The sequence below is a fragment of the Limanda limanda genome, chromosome 13 (genome assembly GCF_963576545.1).
Source record: "Limanda limanda chromosome 13, fLimLim1.1, whole genome shotgun sequence".
In the NCBI taxonomy this organism is placed as follows: Eukaryota; Metazoa; Chordata; class Actinopteri; order Pleuronectiformes; family Pleuronectidae; genus Limanda; species Limanda limanda.
The window spans coordinates 14389504-14410353 of NC_083648.1; the positions used below are offsets into that span (position 1 = coordinate 14389504).

At 45.8% G+C, this 20850-nt stretch overlaps 1 protein-coding gene across 1 annotated transcript; it reads right to left on the bottom strand.

The window, feature by feature from the left end:
- Window positions 1-1104: 1104 nt before the first annotated feature.
- On the bottom strand, window positions 1105-20699 carry pax3a (paired box 3a). Its single transcript, XM_061084320.1, has 9 exons — window positions 20615-20699; window positions 19748-19983; window positions 19172-19301; window positions 18778-18918; window positions 9195-9394; window positions 7550-7715; window positions 6054-6274; window positions 2122-2385; window positions 1105-1122 (listed from the first exon to the last, which is right to left on the bottom strand). Exons 1-9 carry the CDS (start codon window positions 20697-20699, stop codon window positions 1105-1107), a joined length of 1461 nt encoding a protein of 486 aa, XP_060940303.1.
- Between the last annotated feature and the right edge of the window lie 151 nt (window positions 20700-20850).

The window sequence follows — 20850 nt, forward strand, 5'->3', positions numbered from 1 at the left end:
ATGCGGGTGTAAATGGAAATTATACAAAAGAAAGAACATGAATAATGGACACTGTATAAGACTCACTTAACCACTTATAACAAGACACAACATTTGAACACTAAATAAATAAGAAATGGAACTAGTTCCTGGTGAAAACTAACACATGCAAAAAAGAGAAAACAAAAACAAAAAAACGTCAAACTGAATATTGTATTCACTGGCGCTGGAGATTCTTTTTTTTTTGGCTTGATAACACCACAACTACCATTTTTGCACCGCTTGACGATTTCCCCTGATTGGTCGATGCACGCAACCCAAAACGAATGACAATAAAAAGAGAGAGCATGTTTTATTGTTCGATGATATAATCAGGGACACTTGATCTGCGTTCATTTACATCACATGAGGTATGAATGTATTGCACTTTCTTTGGGTTGCAGTGGTTTCGCTAAGACTCCGTCCGCACCTTCCTGTGGTCACATTTTCATCTCCTACGACTTTTACGAGCATCGGTGTATGTTTAATATCATAACCCTAAGACATTGTGGTGAAGAGGTCCTCGGGAGACCGTCGCGCCTGAACGCAACACGTTATCGCCATCAGAATCCCCCCCCTCCGCTCCCTATCCAGTTGGCCCCAGAAGCACAGGGGGGCTCTGGAAGTCTGCCTCAGCTTCCCTCTCTGCCACTTATTACAACAACCAAAACACAGAATCTTGAATGTATTTACTTCCCTCTCCCCACCCCTCCTCTCTTCCGTGGTCCTCAGCGTGGACCACGGACCACGGCCAGGTCCTCGGAGCGTGACGTTGACGCATAAGTCAAAGCAAGTGCCAGGTAACAGGAGATGCTGCGCCTTTGGTCCTAATTATTCCAGTCCAACCCCCCCGTCCCTCGCCGTCACTTAACCTCCATCTCAATTGGTTTCCTTCCTCGCTGTAGGAGAAACACTTCAACCCCCTTTTTTTTCCGACCCACCCAACGTCTCTCCCGCTTGCTGTCCTCGGGGCTGGGAAGGTTTGGCGAAGGCAGTGAGCATGGGAGAGGGGGGGGGGGCAGTCTCTGGAGATGTATCTCAGACTGGCTCGGGAGAAGCCTCCTGCTCGGGCCATGTCGGGGGGCTTCATATAATGAAAGGCACCTGAGGAGGAGAAGGAAACACAGATCGGGAGGGTTAGAGAGATTCAGCTTGCTTTTTATTGAACGGCTTACATCCCCTGATGGAAAAAAAGAAGATTTTGCACAGAAATATGGGTGAGAGCAAGTCAGAGTCTGTTTGAATGGATAAGTTTGATGTGAAATAAGAAAACTCTTCATGGAGGACCTTGGCTCTGCTCCACTGATCAGTAACAACTCTAAATCTGACCTCCAGTGGGACACATGGTTCTAATCCTGGCCTGCCAAGGGCCATAATCGCCCCCTGTTAAAGAGCCCCTAACCCTTCCCTTGTACACACACACCTACATGTCTACACACACACACACACACACACACACACACACACACACACACACATTTCATCAAACCCACACAACCTATATGTGGGTCCCTCCCAGGCCGCGGCTAAATTAATGACATCAAGATGTTGCCACTGATGTCCACATGCGGTGGTGTACCTCAGATCAGCCCCCCGACAACAGCACCACGCACCCCCCCCCCCCCCTCCTGTCAAACATGCTCTGGGAAGTGGCTCCTTTCATTTGGCCGGCGATCTTTGTTACGCAGGGGTCATTACATGGCTAGCTGAGGTAGACCGAGGGTTTGATGGGACCAGCTCATCACCCGGGGTCACGAAAGGACAGAGGGAACGTCCCGGCCGTACGACCGGGACGTGCCTGTGCATCGAGCCACGTGGAGAGTCCAGTGATGGTAATGTAAACTGAGGTAACCCGCCAGCTAGCGCTCTTTAACGTACATGTAATTCCAGCACAGGCCCTGGGTGATTTGAGACGCTCGCTCATCAGAGACGTCCGCGCAATTAACCCGGGTTGTGAGTCAGAGAATCGAGCCTAAAGTAGCTAAACCAGAGGAGGGGGTCACAAGAGGACATGGCCGCCAATCAATTATACACAATTTGCATTCAATTCTAGGAAATGAGAATCCTTAAAGAAGAGGTGTAAAGAGGGTATTTCAAACGCACCTTGCTCTGACTGTACTGTCCGTACTGGTAGGATGGATGGTGGTCCACGGCGTAGGCGGGGGAGCCGTAGGACGGTGTGCAGTAAGACTGGGTGCTGGGAAGGCTGGGCATGCTGGTCAGGCCCGGTAGAGTGTCCAGGCGCTGGGAGCCGTGACAGCTGGCGGCCATGCCTCCGTTGGGCTCCAGGCCTCCGGTCAGCGGAGAGAGGGCAAAGTCACTCTGGGACTGGTGTGGCACTCCACCTGGATTCAACAGGCCCATCACCTGAGGGGGGGGAATGAAGAGAAATGGATGATTAATATTGAATTGAATTTGAATAAATGAAAATTCAAATAACATATAACTCACAGTAAATTTGTTAATGAAAAAAAACTAAATCTAAGGCTCAGAAATACATCTGCCCTGGCTTCCCTCACACGTGTTTTCTCTTCTCTCCGCTCCACTGACACGTTCTGTTTTATTATTTTCTCGCTGTGACACCTGTATCATGTTTTACAACCGGAATAGACAGAAAATATCTTTTGCGTAAATGCAATGTGTTGGGAGTAGAATGTAAAAAGGTTTGTGTGTAGAGAAAGGTTCTTTTCATAATGTCTCTCTCTTCTAATTTCTGTTATTGCCCCAAATTCACCGTGTCCTTGAGGCCAGGGTAAAGAGGCCAAAGGGCCAAAGGGTACGTGGGAATGAGAAGCAAGGTGTGTTTGTGTATGTGACAGAGCGCTACTGCTCCAATGTGTGGAATCGTGTGTGTAACAGTGTGTGTGTGTGTGTGTGTGTGTGTGTGTATTAGGCACTTTTTGCTCTGAAGTCAGGGGTGTAGGGGTATCAGTGATACATCGTGAACAGCTGCACGTAGGTTTGCGTGAGAAGCAAAGTCATGAAAGTGTCTCAAAAGTGAAGGTAGAGAGAGAATTACAGTCCATGTGAGAGAAAATACAGATAAAGCCGAGCAAATACGCTCGAAATAACAAAATAACCCGGAGAGAAAAGTTAAAAAAAGAAGAAACGGGTGAAGAATAAACAACACTGAGTAATGTAAAAACAAGGATTTCACACACACTCAGACATTCACAGCCATGTAACCTCAGGTGCCTTTTCAGTGTGTAATTTACAGTCTGTATGATCTGACCTCACATATCTGACAAACAGCAAAGTGCCCCGACAATAAATCACTTCTGTTACTGCAGGGAATGTGCGCACGGTCTGTTTTTACTATTTGAATATTTCTTCTATCAAATATATATTATCTTAATTTGTATACAGGTGAATAGATTCCCTAGAATGCACATTGAATCTGCACCAGGCTTCAGAAAGAGAGATTACAAACTAAATTAATAAATTATTACATTTATTGATGTTTATCGTCACAAAATGAAAACACGCATGAGTCTGTTTCTGTGTGTTTGTATGAGAGCAAACATAAGTTTGAGTGGCGTGTGCGCATGTGCACGTTTGTGCCTTCGTGTCTGCGTCTGATCAACAAGCTCCTGCATTAATGTCCACGACTGAAACAGCAGCAGTTTCCCCCCAAACGCTGTGTCTGTTTTGAGGTTGTTCCGCGGATTAGGTCTCAGGGGGGTGCAAATCCCGACCGCTCGCTTCCTTGGTGAGAAAGGATTGCCTTGGTATGCACCAGATCAGCAGTGAGACGCCCGAGACACTCAGCACCACGGGGGGAAACCGCCGGCCCGACCGCTGTTTTTGCAAAAGTGGAGCTAACTGCTCAAGACAAGAATATCGCCTATCTAAAGTAAACGTTATCCATATCAAAACTCCACCACGCTCTAATGTGACCATATCTGGAGTGAAATGAACCCCTGAATCTCCAGAAAGAGCAGATAGCGAAGAGTAGCTTTTATAGACAAATTTGGAGTTCAGATAACAAGACAATTCCAGTGAGGTGCTTAAAACAAAAATAGACAAACCTATGTTAGGGGAAACTGTAAAGTTTTTCAAGAGCACAGAGGTCTTCACGTATAAACTATCAATATCAACGGATTTAATCAATTCTCGTTTCAATATCAGGGAATTAATTCGACCCTCATCTGTAATAGAGAGAGCCGCGTTGCAATATACATTCAAACAGCTGCAATGAATATGTGAATTAAAACAAATTAGCCAACAAAGTGAGTCATTTGCATAAATTACACACTTTGTTACGAGAGGAAAGATTACTTCGTACCAATCAATTAAGACACTGGAACGTTCTGTGATTGCAAAGCCAGACGGGGGAAAAAAACATTCCGTCCCCGTGTGCAAGACGAGCCGTCCGCTGTGTGAGGAGCTGCCCCGTTAAGGTTAATGCTGAAACCATCCATGAGGCCACGGCACCTTTGGCCTCTTTATTGGAGTTGAAGCCACTCGGTGACCCTGGAGGTATGTGAGCCGCTGCCGTACACTCAGTTACAGGACGGCAGCTACGAGCAGGAATGTGAATGCTTAAAAACAAACTGAAGTACAAGTGATGAGTGAGCGCAGTTGAAAGCACCGGGGCCGGTAGCTCGCTGCGTGTCATCTTCACTCTCCCGTCTCCCTATATATTTTTATGTATCCAATACAAATCCCCAAACAAAAAAGTAAACATGATGGAAGGAGTTTGATTGGAAGATGAAGACTAGGTTCTTTAAGACGCCCTCCGTGGTCTCTAAATTTGCAGATAATCCAGCGGCAATATACTGCTGGAAACGATGTGGAATGGTTGGCGACCACTCACTCATATTTTGGGATTGCCCAATGATGCTTCCTTTCTGGAAGGGGATAAAGAGCGAGATAGATAAAGTTTTGGGAATTAATATACACTATTCACCCCAAGTCAGTTTCTTTTCGATCTAACTCCGAAGGCATGTACACAAGACACCAGGAGCACTTGTTACATATATTCTTGATGACTGCTAGGGAAAATGGTGACAATAAAATGGTTGAATCCACAGCCACCTACAGTGGCACAGTGGAAACAGAAGCTGAGGGAATGGAGGCTTTAACTGCTCAATTACAATTGAGGTCTTAACTGTCCATTTATTTCTTTATTTCTTTATTATTTTTCACTAATCAGTCTGTCATATATAATTTGTGATGTTGTCAAGGAATGTTTGTGTTTCTCTTCAATAAAGTTCTACAAAAAAAAAAAAAAACAGTAAACATGATGAGTTTTTGAAAAGCAAAACACATATTTTAGTCCCTCGCTCCAGCTCATATATCAAAGCAGTCAATTATACCTTCAGCCACAATGGTGCCACCCTCTCCTCTCTGGCCGTGCAGCCACAGCCACAACAAAGCTCCTCTCTCTCTCTTTTTTTCCAACATATATACATCCTCAGGCATTCAAACAGTAACAAATCGGCCCGAGGCAGTTTTTTTTATCGGTGACTAACAGGAGTCTGAGATTCTCTCTCATGGGAATTAGTACCCAGCATGCATTGCATGTGGGCTGGCCACCCTTTGTGGCGGTTAAAAGCTCGTTTTACGCCTGTTAGTCCATCTTCTGGGCCGGTAGGGAGCCACTGATGGACACTGATGACTGTGTAATCGACCATAATTGTCTTTTCAGTTTTGATTTGTGTCATCATTGGACATCCATACATCTCTCCTCGTGTTTGGTCCCCACCGCCTCGCCGGAGACTGACGGGAGCCACATTTTCGCATTCATCAAACGACCCGTCAGAATAAACAAAAATGAAAAGCAACCGTGTTTTCCAGCTTAACAAGATTTCATCAATGTCACCCCAATGACACCTCCGAGGTCACACAGAGGAGGGTGTTAGACGCACATATGGTGAATTTCCAAACCAGCACGGATCACTAAATGCCTCCTGCTTCCTGGTGTAATGTGTGTGTGTGTGTTTATTTGTGCATAGGTCTATGTCCACGTAAGAAAATAGATATTATAAGATATATTTCTGTCGTGTGTATCTTTAACAGATGTAAAGACGAACCTGGGGCGAGAGGCTGTTGCTGATGGTGGAGTTCACGCCGTTGCTGTGGCCCGACGAGGTCACGAAGCTGTCCGAGTATCCCGAGAAACCGTGACGTCCGGAGGACAGGCAGTACGCCGAGCCGGGGTCCTGAGAGCCGGCTGACGAGCTGAGGCCGCTCTGGTGCACGGACGTGGGCGGCAGCGGCTGCGGTCGGTGGACTGTGCTCGGCTGCTCGGAGACTGTGGAGAAATCGAAACATTGGAGTTAAAAACCTGTGTTGCTAAAGACAGAAAACTGCTCGCTATACTGTTGGCAGCTAGTAAGAAATGTGTCACGAGGAAATGGTTAAAAGTGGACCCTCCTACCATTGATGAATGGATTTACATTGTGTATGAGATTTATGTTATGGAAAAGATCTCTTTTTCCCTCAAGGTCGAGAAAGACATTTTTGATAAGACCTGGACCAAATGGACTGAGTATGTAAAACCAGTCAGATCTGATTTTATTTGAATATACTTGTGTTTTGTGTGATCCTCCTTTTGTTTTGATGTGAAGTTCGCTCCCCGGTTGTGTTCTCTTTACCTCTGTTATTGTTCCTACATGGAGTAGTTTAGGTCCATAAAACAAAACCCCAGAAAGGCAATATGAACAAAATCACCCAAACTTACTACATCCATCCTTTCTTATGTCCTTGTGTTGGAATTTCAAATTTTTTAACTATAGGTTGTGGCTGACAGAATTCTAAACAAATAAAGCTAGAGGTAATTTTAGTTAGACACTATGCCTTGTTCAAATGATTTAATAATAACCTTTTCTTCCTGATGTTTAATCTACAAATTATAAATGTGTGCGTCATATTGATGGTCAGTCTCACAGCTGTCTTGATAGGAGGTCAGACAGAGTGACGTTGTTGACTTTAATTCTGTTTCGTTGCTTTGGTTTCGAGGATCCGAATGTTTACACAGTCAGGTTTGTTTTGATATAGCTGAAACATAGGAATCTTTTCTCCAATTGTAAACACCTTTGTTCGACATTGCATCTGCGGGTTCAAGGACTTTCTTGAAGTAAACAGGTTGCCTAGCAACTATAACGTCATTGGGATTGTTTTCTTGTTCACTTCCGTATTCCAAAATCCAAGAGGTTGGCCTAGGCGTGCGCACTTCTGAGGAGGAGGAACGAAGATCTACTACTATAAAATAGACAGATGCCGGATGTTCATGGCGCTCTGATACATCTAATGTGTGGAAGCCCATTGCTTTGCCGTAACCTGTTCATTGCTTTATAAATAAATGCTTGATTTGAGCAAACCGAGTTCGGCTCTACTTCTCTTAAAGGATAAAAGAACACGCTTTAACACTTGACAGACTAAAGCTGTATTTAATGTATTTGATGGAAATGTGCTAAATAAAAAGAGAATTTCAACAAAAAAAAACCCTGTGTTGCTAAAATTGGGAAACAATGCTGCTACTGTTGCTTAAATGTATCGGTTTGTGTGTGTTCAGGTTTGGACGCACTTTGAGCGATGGAAGTCGGAGGGTACGGGCTGTCGGACAGCTGGTAGGACTGCAGGCCCGACATGGCCGACGGAGGGAAACCACTGGGGATGAGGTGGTTGAACGCCATCAGCTGACTGGCTCCAGCTTGCTTCCTCCACCGGGCTCTTCTGTTGCTGAACCACACCTGAGAGGGGTGACAAGAGTGTTTTCCATTTTAACCAAACAGAATAACAACAAACATCTTCATCCCTATTGACACGTGTGCTTGCTCCGTGTAAATGTGCGTACTCGCATGTGTGTGCGTGAGGCCTCTCTGACTGCAGGCAGCTGAACTGATAGAGATCTTAGCATCTGGGAGCGTGCAGTGAAAACCACAGACATCACATCTTTGTGAGCCACTGCCAGTCGCTGGGTTCAGATAATGCCACAGGGCCAGTTACAGCTGTTAAAGCCTAGATTAGCGTACTATCTAAATGAGCCGTCTATTTTGAGATCTCCGCGCAGCCCCTTTTTTTTTTGCAGAGTTCGACCAAAATAAGACGCTGCCCTCCGCACACAGTGGGCACAGTGTGTCTGTGTTTGTCTGTGTCTGTATGTGCAGCGTGAGGGGGGGGGGGGGCGGGTGCCGGGGTCAAGGGTTGTCTGAAAGCGAGGGGACCATGTCTTATGGTTGTAAGGAATGTGCGGCAACATCCCCGGGGGCAATTTAACAGCCACATGACACATATCTGTGACAGATCGACACACTGCACTGCTCTGCTGGGGTGTGTGTGTGTGGGTGTGTGTGGGGGGGGGGGGGCAGTGGTGGAAAGTAACTTAGTAGAAATACTTTGTTACTGTACTTAAGTAGATTTTTCACATATCTGTACTTTACTTGAGTATTTATTTTCCTGACGACTTTTTACTTTTACTTGTTACATTTGAGCACAAATATCTGTACTTTCTACTTCTTACATTCTCAAAACTGGCGAGAGGTTGGTCTATCCCTCCGCAGGTTCACCTTCAGAAATCTTGTTACGACTTTTATTTCCTCTAGAACAGGATAAGAGATACTGTCTTATTTTGTGTACCTAGTTTCCCTTTGCTGAGTCATCATAAGGGGCATTGTGTTTCACTCCAGCTACTGATGAGAGGTCCATGTTAATTGATATTTACAGAATGTTTAAGTGGTTATACTGTTGTTTATTAATGTTCTTAGGCAGACACAAGAGGCACTTGTTTATAGTTGATTCTTTGTTGTCTCTAGGAGTTCAGATGCACTGGTCCGTTACTATTTGAACCTCAGCATCTAGGGTTCAAAATTGGTAAAATTATACATTATATGCACATTGTTGTTGTAATTTTTCAGTCAGTTGAGATAAATCTTGAGGAGAAACATTTTGGGTTGTTTTGTGTCTGTATAGGCCTACTATAAAAAGCACTTTGCATTTTTAATTTTGGTACTTGTACTTTTACTTTTGATACTTAAGTACATTTCAACACCAGATACTTTTGATACTTAAGTACTTTCAATATGAGCTACTTTAAGACTTTTACTCAAGTCATTTTACTGACGGGTGACTTCTACTTTTACCGAAGTCACTTTCACGTTAGATATCTGTACTTTTACTCAAGAATGGCTTTCAGTTGAGGTCTGAAGAGTGCGCCTGTGAGTGTGTCTAACCTGCACTCGAGCCTCTGTCAGCTTGGCCCGCTGAGCCAGCTCCTCCCGGGTGTAGATGTCGGGGTAGTGGGTGCGCTCGAAGGCCCTCTCCAGCTCCTCCAGCTGCTCGGCCGTGAAGGTGGTCCGGCTGCGGCGCTGCTTCCTCTTCAGGGGCAGCCCGGGCTCCGAGTCCACGTCCGAGCCCTCGTCCGAGTGACTGGCTGAAATTTGAGACAAAAACAAACAAGGGGACAAGGAAAGACAGAGTGTTACTTTAAACATTCAGGGGGGGAAGTCCAACTGAGAAAGACTGAGTTGAGCCACAATAGCCCAGAAACCGGACAATAGATTCAGCTGAGTTGGACACATGGTACAGAGCCACCTCAGATTGTGTCCCTCTGCTCCCTTAAACTCCTCACTGGTTCCCGAGGGGATCAAAAGCCAGAAGCTGCTTGAACACGGATTAGAGAGGACCCCGATCCCTCCGGGGCGTCGGTTTCCCCGGGACTCGGAGTCTCTCCCGGTCTTAGCCACGCTGTGCACTGGGCCTGTAGGGTCCCACAGTGGAGAGTGGGCAGCCCTTTTTTTTTTTTGCAGGTGCATCTTAATCTGTTTGTTCAGTTGAGGGTAGAGGAGAGCGAACTGGGGAACTGGGAGACAGCTATTGGGGCCTAATTCAGCAGAAGAGGGAAGTCAATGAAGGCTGGGGACTAGAAACAGAGGACTATTGCTGCGTTTCAGGGGGAGGTTACCCATCTATTAAATAATGATTAGGCTCCACGAGCAGCGTGACAGCCTGCTATTGTCCGCCATTAAATGTCGGCGACCCCCCCCCCCATCTCTTTCTCCGTCATATACTCACAAACATGCATCTGCTGCTGCTGCTGCGTCTGAGCTGTGGGCTTTCACTCAATAAAGGCAAGTCTATGACAATGTGTCAAACACAGATGGGCACAGAGGCCGAAAGAGCCGGAATCCACTCCCAAATCCACCTCAGAGAGACCTCTTCTTAGACCCTAACGGAGAGGGGTCACTGCACCTTCTCCTCACTCCCCCGGCTCCACACCTAGACGCCGAGGGAGGCTGAGTGAGGGAGAGCCCGAGGGCGGCGAGACAGGTGGAAGCAGCAGAAAGGGCTTCGGCGGAACACAGAAGGGCTCGCCTGTTTCCCCACCAGACTGCTCCTTCCACCCTCTGCCCTCTGTAGATTTAAAGATTTAATTAAAAAGTGCCAAGTCAGACATGGAGAGGGGGGGGGTAAGCAGGGGATCTCCCCCCAGCTTGCCTCTGGAGCCTCTGGAGCCGAGGGCAGGAAATGTTTGTGCCGGTTGCCAGTGTGTGTTTGACCAGGCATTACACACGGATTTGGTCCCTGGGAATGTTACTGGGGTCCGGATTGCCGGCACACGAGATTATGACGCCGGGGAGACGTCTTTATTAGGCCGGGACTCACGGTGCCACACTGGTATAAAGGCCCATGGGGGGGGGCGAATGGCTGAAATCCCTCTGGAACATGCACAGTGAGTTTGGGATGTGGTTTATAGAAGTTTGGATGTGGCCTCAGACCAGTTGGAGCAGTTTTGAGGTCACATCCACACCAGTACGTATTTGTTTGAAAACGCACTTCTCCAGAGTTTTTGGAGCATCTAAAATAGAGAAGTTTGAAAATGCTCCAGTTTGAAAACTATTTTTTTTGTGTGGAGATGTTCAGAAACTTTTGGTCAACGATGACGTGAACACTCTCAACCGCTTACTGATTGGATCTTTTTCACCGATTTATCAGGCTCCTATCACATGACAAGTGTTGCTGACCCTGTAAATCGGTTAAATTCTGAGACAAGCTGTTATTTGAGCAGTTCCTGTTTACACCGGCACGCAGGCAGTCATGTGATATACGGATTCAGATCAAGTTTGAAAACACTGCTTTCAGAGGAAAATGTAACGGTATGGATAAAATCCAAGAGGGGTGAGGAGAGGGTCACACAGCATGAAAATAAATCTGTGTTGTCTGGATTAGTGTAACTTCCATTAATCAGCACATACCCAAACACTGTAGGATGAGACTGGGAAGCTGAGTAACAAGTGGTGTCATTGCTTTTTTTAATGATGGCAAGAGACAAGAAAGAAAAAGACAGAGGACCAATGATGGCGTGGAAACGGAAAAGATTCCTGAGGGAGGGAAGGAGAGCTCATAAAACTCCTCCGAGGAGAAAGCTCCCCATTGGCACTGTAACTCATGTTAACTGCAGGGTGGGGGTGGATCTCTCCTCCTTTGCCCCCTTTTATTTCTGTCTTTCCCTCTCTTTTTTTTTTCTCTTTCTCTCCTTGTGTTTATTATTAGTAACTAGAGAGAAAACACTCCGTCACAGACTCTCCCTTAATGGCAAATGACAGTGTTGCTTTTGTCATCCTCTGGCTCGCGTTTTCTCTTTTGCGCTCTTCCTCCTCTCACTCTTTGTTGTTCTTTTTTTTTTCTCTTTTTTTAGAAAATGATATGGCCGGGGCCTTTGTATCTGCAGCAGGGGAAAGCCTGTGGCAGGGCCAGGACTCTATTGGGCGAATTACCACGCTCCATCTGTAGGAGCCATCAGGGACGCCCGGGCCCGCATTCAGGGGCCTGTCACCTGCCCAGCAGGGGAGTGGGGGCGGGGGGTGTAGGGGGGAGTGGGGGGCTGCAAGGCCAGGGGATGAGTGGGGGAATGAAGGATGGGAGGGAGAAAGGGGGGGGGGCACAAAGGGGTCCGGAGAAGGGCTACTGGGGGGATGTGGAGGGGCACAGCAGGGGAGCACCCCTCCGTCCCCTCCCTCCGCGGCCCGAGGGGCACACAGTTGGGGGATGGTGGGGTTGGGGGGGGTTGACATGAGTAGGCGATCGGAGGCTGAAGGGCACCTGAAGAAGAAGATGATGGGGAAGGGGTGTGGGGTGCCATGCTATGGAAAAAACGAGGGGGCTGCTGGTCCTTCTGAAAAGCGGGAGCTGTCCCCTCCATCTCATGCATTCACTCCTCTCCCTCTCTCTCTCTCTCTCTCTCTCTCTTTGCTCACCCGCCACCGCTGCCGCGTCCACATCTTTGACGTTTTGTCAAATGGAGGCTCCTGCACGCCGCCGCCGTGGATCAGTTTGGAGGCACGCTGAAGCAGAGGCGAGCTTGTTCCCACACATTCCCCCCGCGACAAACGGGCAGAAGAGGATAGCCGACGCACAAAGGGAGGCCTCCACCTCCTTCACTTAAACACCCAAATCAAATGTTACGCTGCAGCTAAAAGCACTGGGGAGCTGAACGGCCTCCATAGCTGCTCACAGTTTGGCCGCGGCTCTGACAAGGATCTTAACCGAAAAGATAGATTATTATCCCTCCAGCGGAAATTGGACCTGTTGCAGAATTATCCATAAAACAGAAGTTTAAAAAACAAAGCAAGCGGCAGGTTATTAAACTGATAACAAGCTACTCTAGATATTGGAATGGAGAGTGGGCCATTTATTCCCGATAGTCCCGGAGGTTGCATGTATCAGAGTTTGTGGTCAATAGTGCAGGCACTCAACAAGTGAATTCAACAGGTTCCTGTTCACTGATAGAATTCAACAAGTGTATTTGCAGGTGTTTCAACACAAACAAATCAAACAACACAAACAACACAAACAACAACGATGCTCGGGGGGGGGGGGCAGATCAGGCCACAGACGATGTGAGGGAAACAGAACCGTTTATCGATCAAGGCGGGAGACTGACAGGCAGCGAAGACAAACTCCACGGGGTCACAGATGTGAACCGAGGGAACGTCCACTTCCATTAGCTTCACCTGCAGCTAACGGGGCCTCAACAGACACCCGCCCCCCCCCCCCCCAAAAAAAAAGAGAAAGAACACAAGTGAGGATTCCAACCGCGAGAATAAAGACTGCTCTTGTTTACGGCAGAGTCTTCAGTGGCCAGCACTTGCCTTTGCCAAGCATTCATCCCCCTCCCACCCGCCCCAGAGATGTTAATACGAAGAGACATGCACATGCGCACGGATCTATATATATGTGCACACGTGTGCGTATACATTCAAACACGCAGCCTGAAATGGCAAAAAAAAATAAAACGAGGTGGAAAAAGTGACAAAGTGTTTTCTTATCCTCGAATCGAAATACTGTCCATTGATTTTAAAGCAAGGAATTAGACGAAGAGAAAAATAGAGAAGTGAAGGGATGGGGGATGAAGAGCGGCAGCGAGAAAGAGACAGAGCAGCCGAGCATATGGGGCAGTTTATAGTCTTGTCTTGGTAGGGGCTGGCTGGCCCTTCCTCCAGAGGCTGTTAATAGAGAAGGTAATTGAGCTGGTGACATGTGTTCCCAACACAAAACAAAGGGCAGAAGAGACAAATGAACTAGTTATTTGCCCAGGGAAGTAGATCTGGCCCTTTCAGGCCACGGAGCACGGTGCGAGTGGGCCACTGAATAAAATAGTGGCACGCCGCATAGAGCCGGGGCGAGCAGATGCACCGGAGGAAAAGAATGGTTAACTGACAGCTTATGGGCTCAGCTGGGGTTAACAGTTGAAGGGGAGAGAAAAAAATGGGGAGTGAGTGGGCTGCTCACTTGACTTGCTAAAAAGCCCCCAGGAACCCGCAGCTGCCTGGGAAAGGACGGGGAGGGGGTCAGATAGAGAGAATGAGAGAGAGGGAGATGATGATGTGATGGGCGACGCAAAAAATGGAGTGAATGAGCGCAGGAGGTTGGCACTTAACGGACAAAGAGCTAGAGCTGGCGATATGACGCGGAGAGATGTATCTCTGTCTAATATCGGTGAAGTGACAAAAAGGCACAAAATGGCCCCGCGCTGCTTTTATCTGTGCCCAGTGTGTGGTGGTTATTATTTCGTTCCACCGCGGTGCAGTGAGGTGACAGTTTCACGGTGGCATGTTCCACCCTCGGTGCCGGGACAAAGCTGCAGCCCAGGGCCCACGCAGGGCGGCAGCAACAGGCCAGTCTGCCGCACGTTCCACTCCGACGGAGACTAACCAGCTCGGGCCGCGGCCTGGTGACGGCCACGCCGACAACCCCCGACCACGCTGCTCAGTCAGGATTCACACACACTGTAAGACCAAGAGGTTCACGTCTCGTCCTCATGGCTTCCGGTGCGTGACGTCACGTCTGTCGGCTCTCGGCTTTTTTCTCAAACATTATCATAACCTCCTGTTCCTCGGGGGCCTGATAGTTTTAACAGTGAGGTGACCCCAGGTTAGCCCCCCTGACCTTTTCACAGCTACCGCACGGCCTCACCGCTGACCCGCCCCCCCAACAAAACTTCACAGACGCTCAACAGAGAGAGAGAAACCGTCATTACATTCCTTCCCTTTTTTTTTGTTACCCCACCTACTGCACTCGTCAGTTGGGTCTTGCTTTCGGTTTTTTATGAGCTTTGCACATTTGTGGACATTTTCAACGTCAACTGCTGCACTTTCAAAAAGCTGCTGTTTGGACTGAAGTATACAAATGATGTAACTCTGAACACTTAAACTTTATTTTAAATCCTTATGTTTTGAAGATCTGCTCTTTTTTTAAGTGGATTTCTTTGTTCTGATAGGGGAAAAAAAGACATTAATCAAAACAGCAACAGAGTTGTGCTGGCGTGTCCATAATGTGCAATGTGCTGGATGAAACAGCTCCACAAAAACTGAGGCTAAACAAAGTTAAGTGATTGACAACGCTGTCTGGCTTTACTCAATTAACTATCCCATTGTGCCTCTCTTTGCAGAGTCCCCTCGCCCCCGACCCTTTTCTCTTCCCACTCCTTTATCCTCCCCATCACAGAGTTTTGCTTGGCTAATACTTCCAAGGGAAATAGAGAGCTCTTTTTCTGCCGGGGCTCCTCTCCTTGACCTTCCATTGCTCGCCACTTCTCTTTCAGTCACTTCACGGTGTCTCTGGGGTTAGTGGGGAGAATGTGGAGAGTACATCAGCGCCAAGGGGCCGGCTCGGGGCAGGACCCCGGCCCATTACTTCAAAGTTGGCCTGCATTCATTAATTGTCCTTTGAATTAATATTGGAGGATCACAATGTGGGTGCCAACAGAGAAAGAGGCTTTAATGAAGCATAGAGTCGGCATTCAGTTGCAGATCAGCTAGTGTGGACTTTTTTTTTCTTTTCTTGAGAAAGAGGGAGCCTTGAGAATCGTGTCGACACTGAGTATTTATAGTTTAGAAGCATCTAGCTGTCTATCTATCCATCTATCAATCCATCTATCAATCTATCAATCTATCAATCTATCCATCTTTAGAACATCACAACCTAACAAATACATTTTGAATTCGGGCTTTGTTTTCTCGAAGTAGTCCACTGAGCTAAACCCGCATTATAAACATTATTAACAGGAAAACCCCGAATATAAATGTCTCCTGAGAGGAAAAAATGGAAAGTGTGTGTGCAGCCGACATTCCTCTGGTTGGATGGAGGCCTTCTGTCTCCTGTAACCAGCCTCGTCTAACCCTCCAATCTTTCACTTATTCACCGTGGAAATGCAGGGACCCCTAACAAGCCAGAATCAGCGTCTACCTCTGTTTACAGCTGCGGGTTATTGCAATGCTGCTCTGTGTGTGTGTGTGTGTGTGTGTGAGAGAGAAAATTGTCTGTTTATATTCATATTTGTCTCATGAGAGCAGATGTTAGGGAAAACATCAAAATCAGATTAGATGCCTCAGATGTGGTGCAAATTTGCTACCAAAGTTCACAATCTGAGCGTGGATTAAAATACACTCAGACCAGCCTCAGAACATGGTACAGTCCAGCGACGTGAATATGATCTTTCTGCTCCGAGAAATATTCCTCTTCGCTAAATCCATGCAAAAAAGTCACGGGGAGCCACTCAGCCCAGTTTATTTACACAAACAAAGTCCCACTCAGCTCCGTCGACAAAAGCTGCTAAATCTTTCATGTTTTGTCAGCACTTGATTCCTCCTGTCCCTCTGGCTATTTGCCTGCCTCCGGACAATGGGGGCAGGAGAATGACAGCAGATTGTTGGAATGCACCTCAATGAAACCAATTATTACATGTTGACTGCGTTCACCATGGCAGATTTGAAAGAACTGGGGCTCATTCAATTTGGCACCGCAGGATTCCCTTTAAAGAAAAAGTTATCCCCTTTGACTGTTTGTATTTCTGAGCTTTCTTCTCCCCCCCCCCCCTTCGCCCCCCCCTCTCCCTTTCACCCCCCACTACCATAAATTGATCCTGTGAGAGTGGCTACTCCTCTTTTATGACTTTGGTTACTTTAATTAGTTAAATGAGGCCAAAGTGCTAACAGTAATAAATAGATTGAAGGATGCTATCAATTAATTCCGACCGCTCGTGGAAAAGAAGAAAAAAAATACTTGACACCACTGGATTAAAATCACACAGCAAAGTTACACTGAGCTGGATGCACTCCTGCTCTATGACCGAATGGGACAAAAATGAAATGACACAGAGGATTTCTCTCTGTACACGGGCTTGAATTCACTCTGCACAGCTCAACGGTTGAGGAGATGCAACAACTTTTGCATCGGCCTCATCCCAGGCAGCGAGCACCCTTTTCCCACAATCTTCCAGCCCACTTGCCATGCAGACCTGGGGCTGCCCAGTATACTTTATCCCACAAACCTCAGCAAGTCCCTTTTCCCAGACAAATAAATCTAAATGAGTCAGCTTTGATCTTAGCACTTAAGGGAAGCCAACAATAGTGGCGGAGGAGAAAGGGGCAGAGAGCAACAGGCCCTCTCCCCGCCGCAACAATAGCCTCTGCAAACACCTACTTAATCAATATTTGGCCAGAAGACACTCTCCCAGTCCCCAAAAACCACGCTTTTCACATTCTAATGAAGTGCCATAAAAGAGGAAAAACAACAACAACTTCCACAAAGAGACACAAGAATGAAATAGTGCGGTTGCGTATATCAGCGAGGGGAAAGTGTCCCGGAGCTGTTTGAATGCGAGAGGTCATGTTTTTGATGTGAGATAACTAATGTCATATGTTCTCTTCGAAATAATCAATGTGTCAGAAAAGTATGAATTAAAGAAGAGCACATTACCATCTTTGCATAATTGCTGTGAGTTGTATTAAACACACTTCTTTAAGCTTGAAAATAATATTTATTAACTGGCAACAATGCTAATTAAATTCATTTAGCAACAGGGATCCCAATGAATTGATCCTGTTTATTGATCAGACAGGTTATTTACAATTCTAAGCGTCTGAAATGATTTATTTGTTTTGTGCATGTAGAGATGAGCTGCAGGAGTGTTTGGGGATGTGTCTCGCCGCGGGGAGAGGGAGAGGGAAGTGGCCACAGATACTGCATGAATGTGTGCGCCCTGGGCGGAAAGGAAAGGGGCGGACTCTGCCCGAGATGAAAGTGGAGAGAAATAAAAGGTTTGGGATTTAATCTAGTGGAGAGAGGGGTTTCCCCTGCGCCCACTGACTGAAGGCTCACTGCTCAAAGACTGTGTCAAAAAAAAAAAAAAAAAAAGGAAAAAGGCTCCGTGCGCAAAAGCAACGGCACCGTTCAATTTGATTACGCAAAGAGGCCTGATGTGAATTTGAACACATTTTGCGCAAACATCCTGCACTTCAAGCTGTTGCCAGATGTGTTAACTTAATGTTTATATAGTTTTTTTCTGCAGAACTAAACTTAACATCTATAACAGACTAAAACCAAAACCAAAATAAAACCGCAGCAGTGAAAAAACACTGAATAAATCAGTGCGTAAAGACGTGATATTGCAAAAAAAAAAACATTACCACCTTTTCTAGAGGACAGTTCATCAATAATTAACTCTAGATTCCATTGTGTCACCAGCAGCAACACTCTTCAGTTTCCACATCGTAAATCAACAGGTGTTCAGCAGTTTCCCCCGTTTTCCTTCTCAATACAAACTGTAAACATGTGCAGAAAGCGCACAGATTGGCACTTTTTTCTGGGAGCATTCTATAAACCAAGTGGCACCGAGGCCTTTTGGTTGTCCCTGAATAATTCATCGCTCATTGCGGGTTCATAATGTCTTCTCCGGGCCCTTTGTCTGCGCACTTTTTTCTCCCTTTCTTTTCCTATTTTGAAAGGGCCTGGCGTCTTTTTCTTCACCACTGAGCCGCTCACTGGAGTTTGGCTTTTGTGTGCGTCCAACTGAGGTGTGAGCCTCAATGGACTCTCCCTGCTTTGTCCCCTGAAGTTCATCCCCACGAGTCCGATGGAGTGTGATTAAATAAATAAATAAAAAGTTTCTCAAGCTTGAAAGTTTGACAAATGTTTGATTATCGACTTAAAATAAGTCTCTTGACATTTGTTTAATCTATAGGAAACTTAAATTAGAGGCAATTAAACCAAAAACGGTGCGCAATTGTACATGCGTAGAAGCTCTATTATTATTATGATTGTTACTATTATTATTATTATTATATTATTATTATTATTATGAAATTTACTCTTTCCACCTAACATGTTAATTGCAACTGATGACAAACAAACTCTACACCCTTTCACAACTAGAATATTCCTGTTCAGCGCGTTAACAGATGTATTCTGGAGACTGCAAGAGACACACACACACTGCAGCGAGGTAAAAGAGAAAAGCATGACTGATGAACTCACATCTGTCTCCCAGAATTCCGTCGATGCTGTGTTTTGTGCGCGGTTCGTTTTCCTCCATCTCCCTCTTCACCACCTCCTCGTCATCCTCGTCCTCAGCGACTCCGCCGAACTTGGAGCGCATGATGCGGCTGATGGCGCTGACTGGAGGAGCAAGGCAGAGGTTTGGACATGGAGAAGTTAGTGGATACAGTTGATACAAATCAAGCAACAAAAAAAGAAATTCTCTATCCAAAGCATAACGTGTCCAAATACAAAATTATGTTCAAAAGATTATAGGGAGCATTTTCATTTTGTCCCCTTTTTCGTTTAAAATATTTCGAAAATAAGTCAGTTTTTTTAGTATAATGTTTAAATTGTTCTTCTTGGTGATCACACGTTTGAAACTTTCTCCAACCTGAGGGGACGTTGTTCCTGTCGCAGATTCCATCTTTCAGTAACTTGTCCCTGATTTCCCAGCTGAACATACCCGGGTTCTCTGACTTGTACTCCTCGATTTTCTTGTCTACCTCTGGAGCAGCGGTTTGCTTTGGGGAGAGGAAGAAGAGAAGAAAAGTTGTTTGAGTTTACTTATCGTATTTTTTTGTTTTTTTTATTCCAGGCCTCAATTATAGTCGAGAAAGAAACGTTTAATTATTTACTGGCCTTGAGATTTAGAGTGACTATGCAAACTCAACCCAATAATTCACAGTCATTGTGCCACAGAGGCCATAAAGTCAAACTCCATCAACTTTTACGCACTTGCACATATTGTAAAGCATTTTGCCTCAGAGGTCCAGTTGAACTACACGACTTTTAACCAGCTCTGTTACTTTTTTATAAGCACATAGAATATTCCATTTAATTAAGTTAAAACCTTTTAAATAAAGTCTCCATCTTAATATGGCAACTGCTGCTGTATAAACGACATTTTAAGGCATATATATTAACTAGTTCATTTTACGGTGTTCAGTCCACCGGTCGTGTCTCTCACCTTTGGCTTGCTGCCTCCGATGGCCCCCGGCCGGATGGAGCCGGTCTCCTGGTACCGGCAGAGGATCTTGGAGACGCAGCCGTGGGACACCCGCAGCTGCCGGGAGATCACGCACGGCCGGACACCGTGATGGGCCATCTCCACGATCTTATGGCGGATGTGGTTGGGGAGAGGTCGGCCGTTTATGAAGACGCCGCCGAGCTGGTTGACCCGACCCTGTCCTAGCGGAGTGGAGACTGGAGACATGTGTAGGACGGTTAAGTTGGATGAATACTCGTATCTTGGATTTAAAATATGGCTCTTGCATTTGTTTATTAAATAACCCTAATATTTCCTCTGCTGGCTGTGTTATTATTTTTTTGTTCTAATGGTTAGAAGCAACTCACAAATTAAATTATTTTGAAAGTATAATCTAACATGCAAAATAAAAGGTGGTTATGGCATCAAATATATCTAAATAATCACGTCCTCAATCGTACATGCAATACGTTATGTTGACTTTATAAAATCTGAAATTGTCCTTAAATATATAGGGGACAAAGAAATAAGAAAAAAGAACGAGAAACCAAGTCGGAAAAAAATTTAAATAGTATAGAATTATGTAAAAATATTCAAATGTGAGATTAGGATGAGACATGATAAAATATATACATTCATATATAGGCCTCTACTGGCTATTTGAAAATGTCGCTCATTTGTTTATCAAAATAACATACAGTCAAATTTGAAAGATGACATGAGATAGTCGATAATAATATTTGTGTGTGTTTACATCATGTCTAGGTCGATCTTGACAACTTTGCTCAAGTTTTCCAAAAGTTAAATTAGCCCTGAAACTTTGAGCAGCAACTAGTGGCGGTGTCTTACCTTCCAGAGAGTATCCTCCCCGCGGGAAATTCTGGTGAGGACTCGGTCTCATCATCCTCGGTAAACCTCCAGCCAGCGCTGTCATGGCTCCTGACTCTTCAGGTTTCACACTGGAGACAGAGCTACCTCTGCTTTTCTTTTTTTTAAATCCGACAAAATAACCGTCTGTAAGTTGCAAAAAATCTCAAAACTTCTCTGCAGACGCGACGCAGCCTCCCTTTTCCTTCGAGTAACAG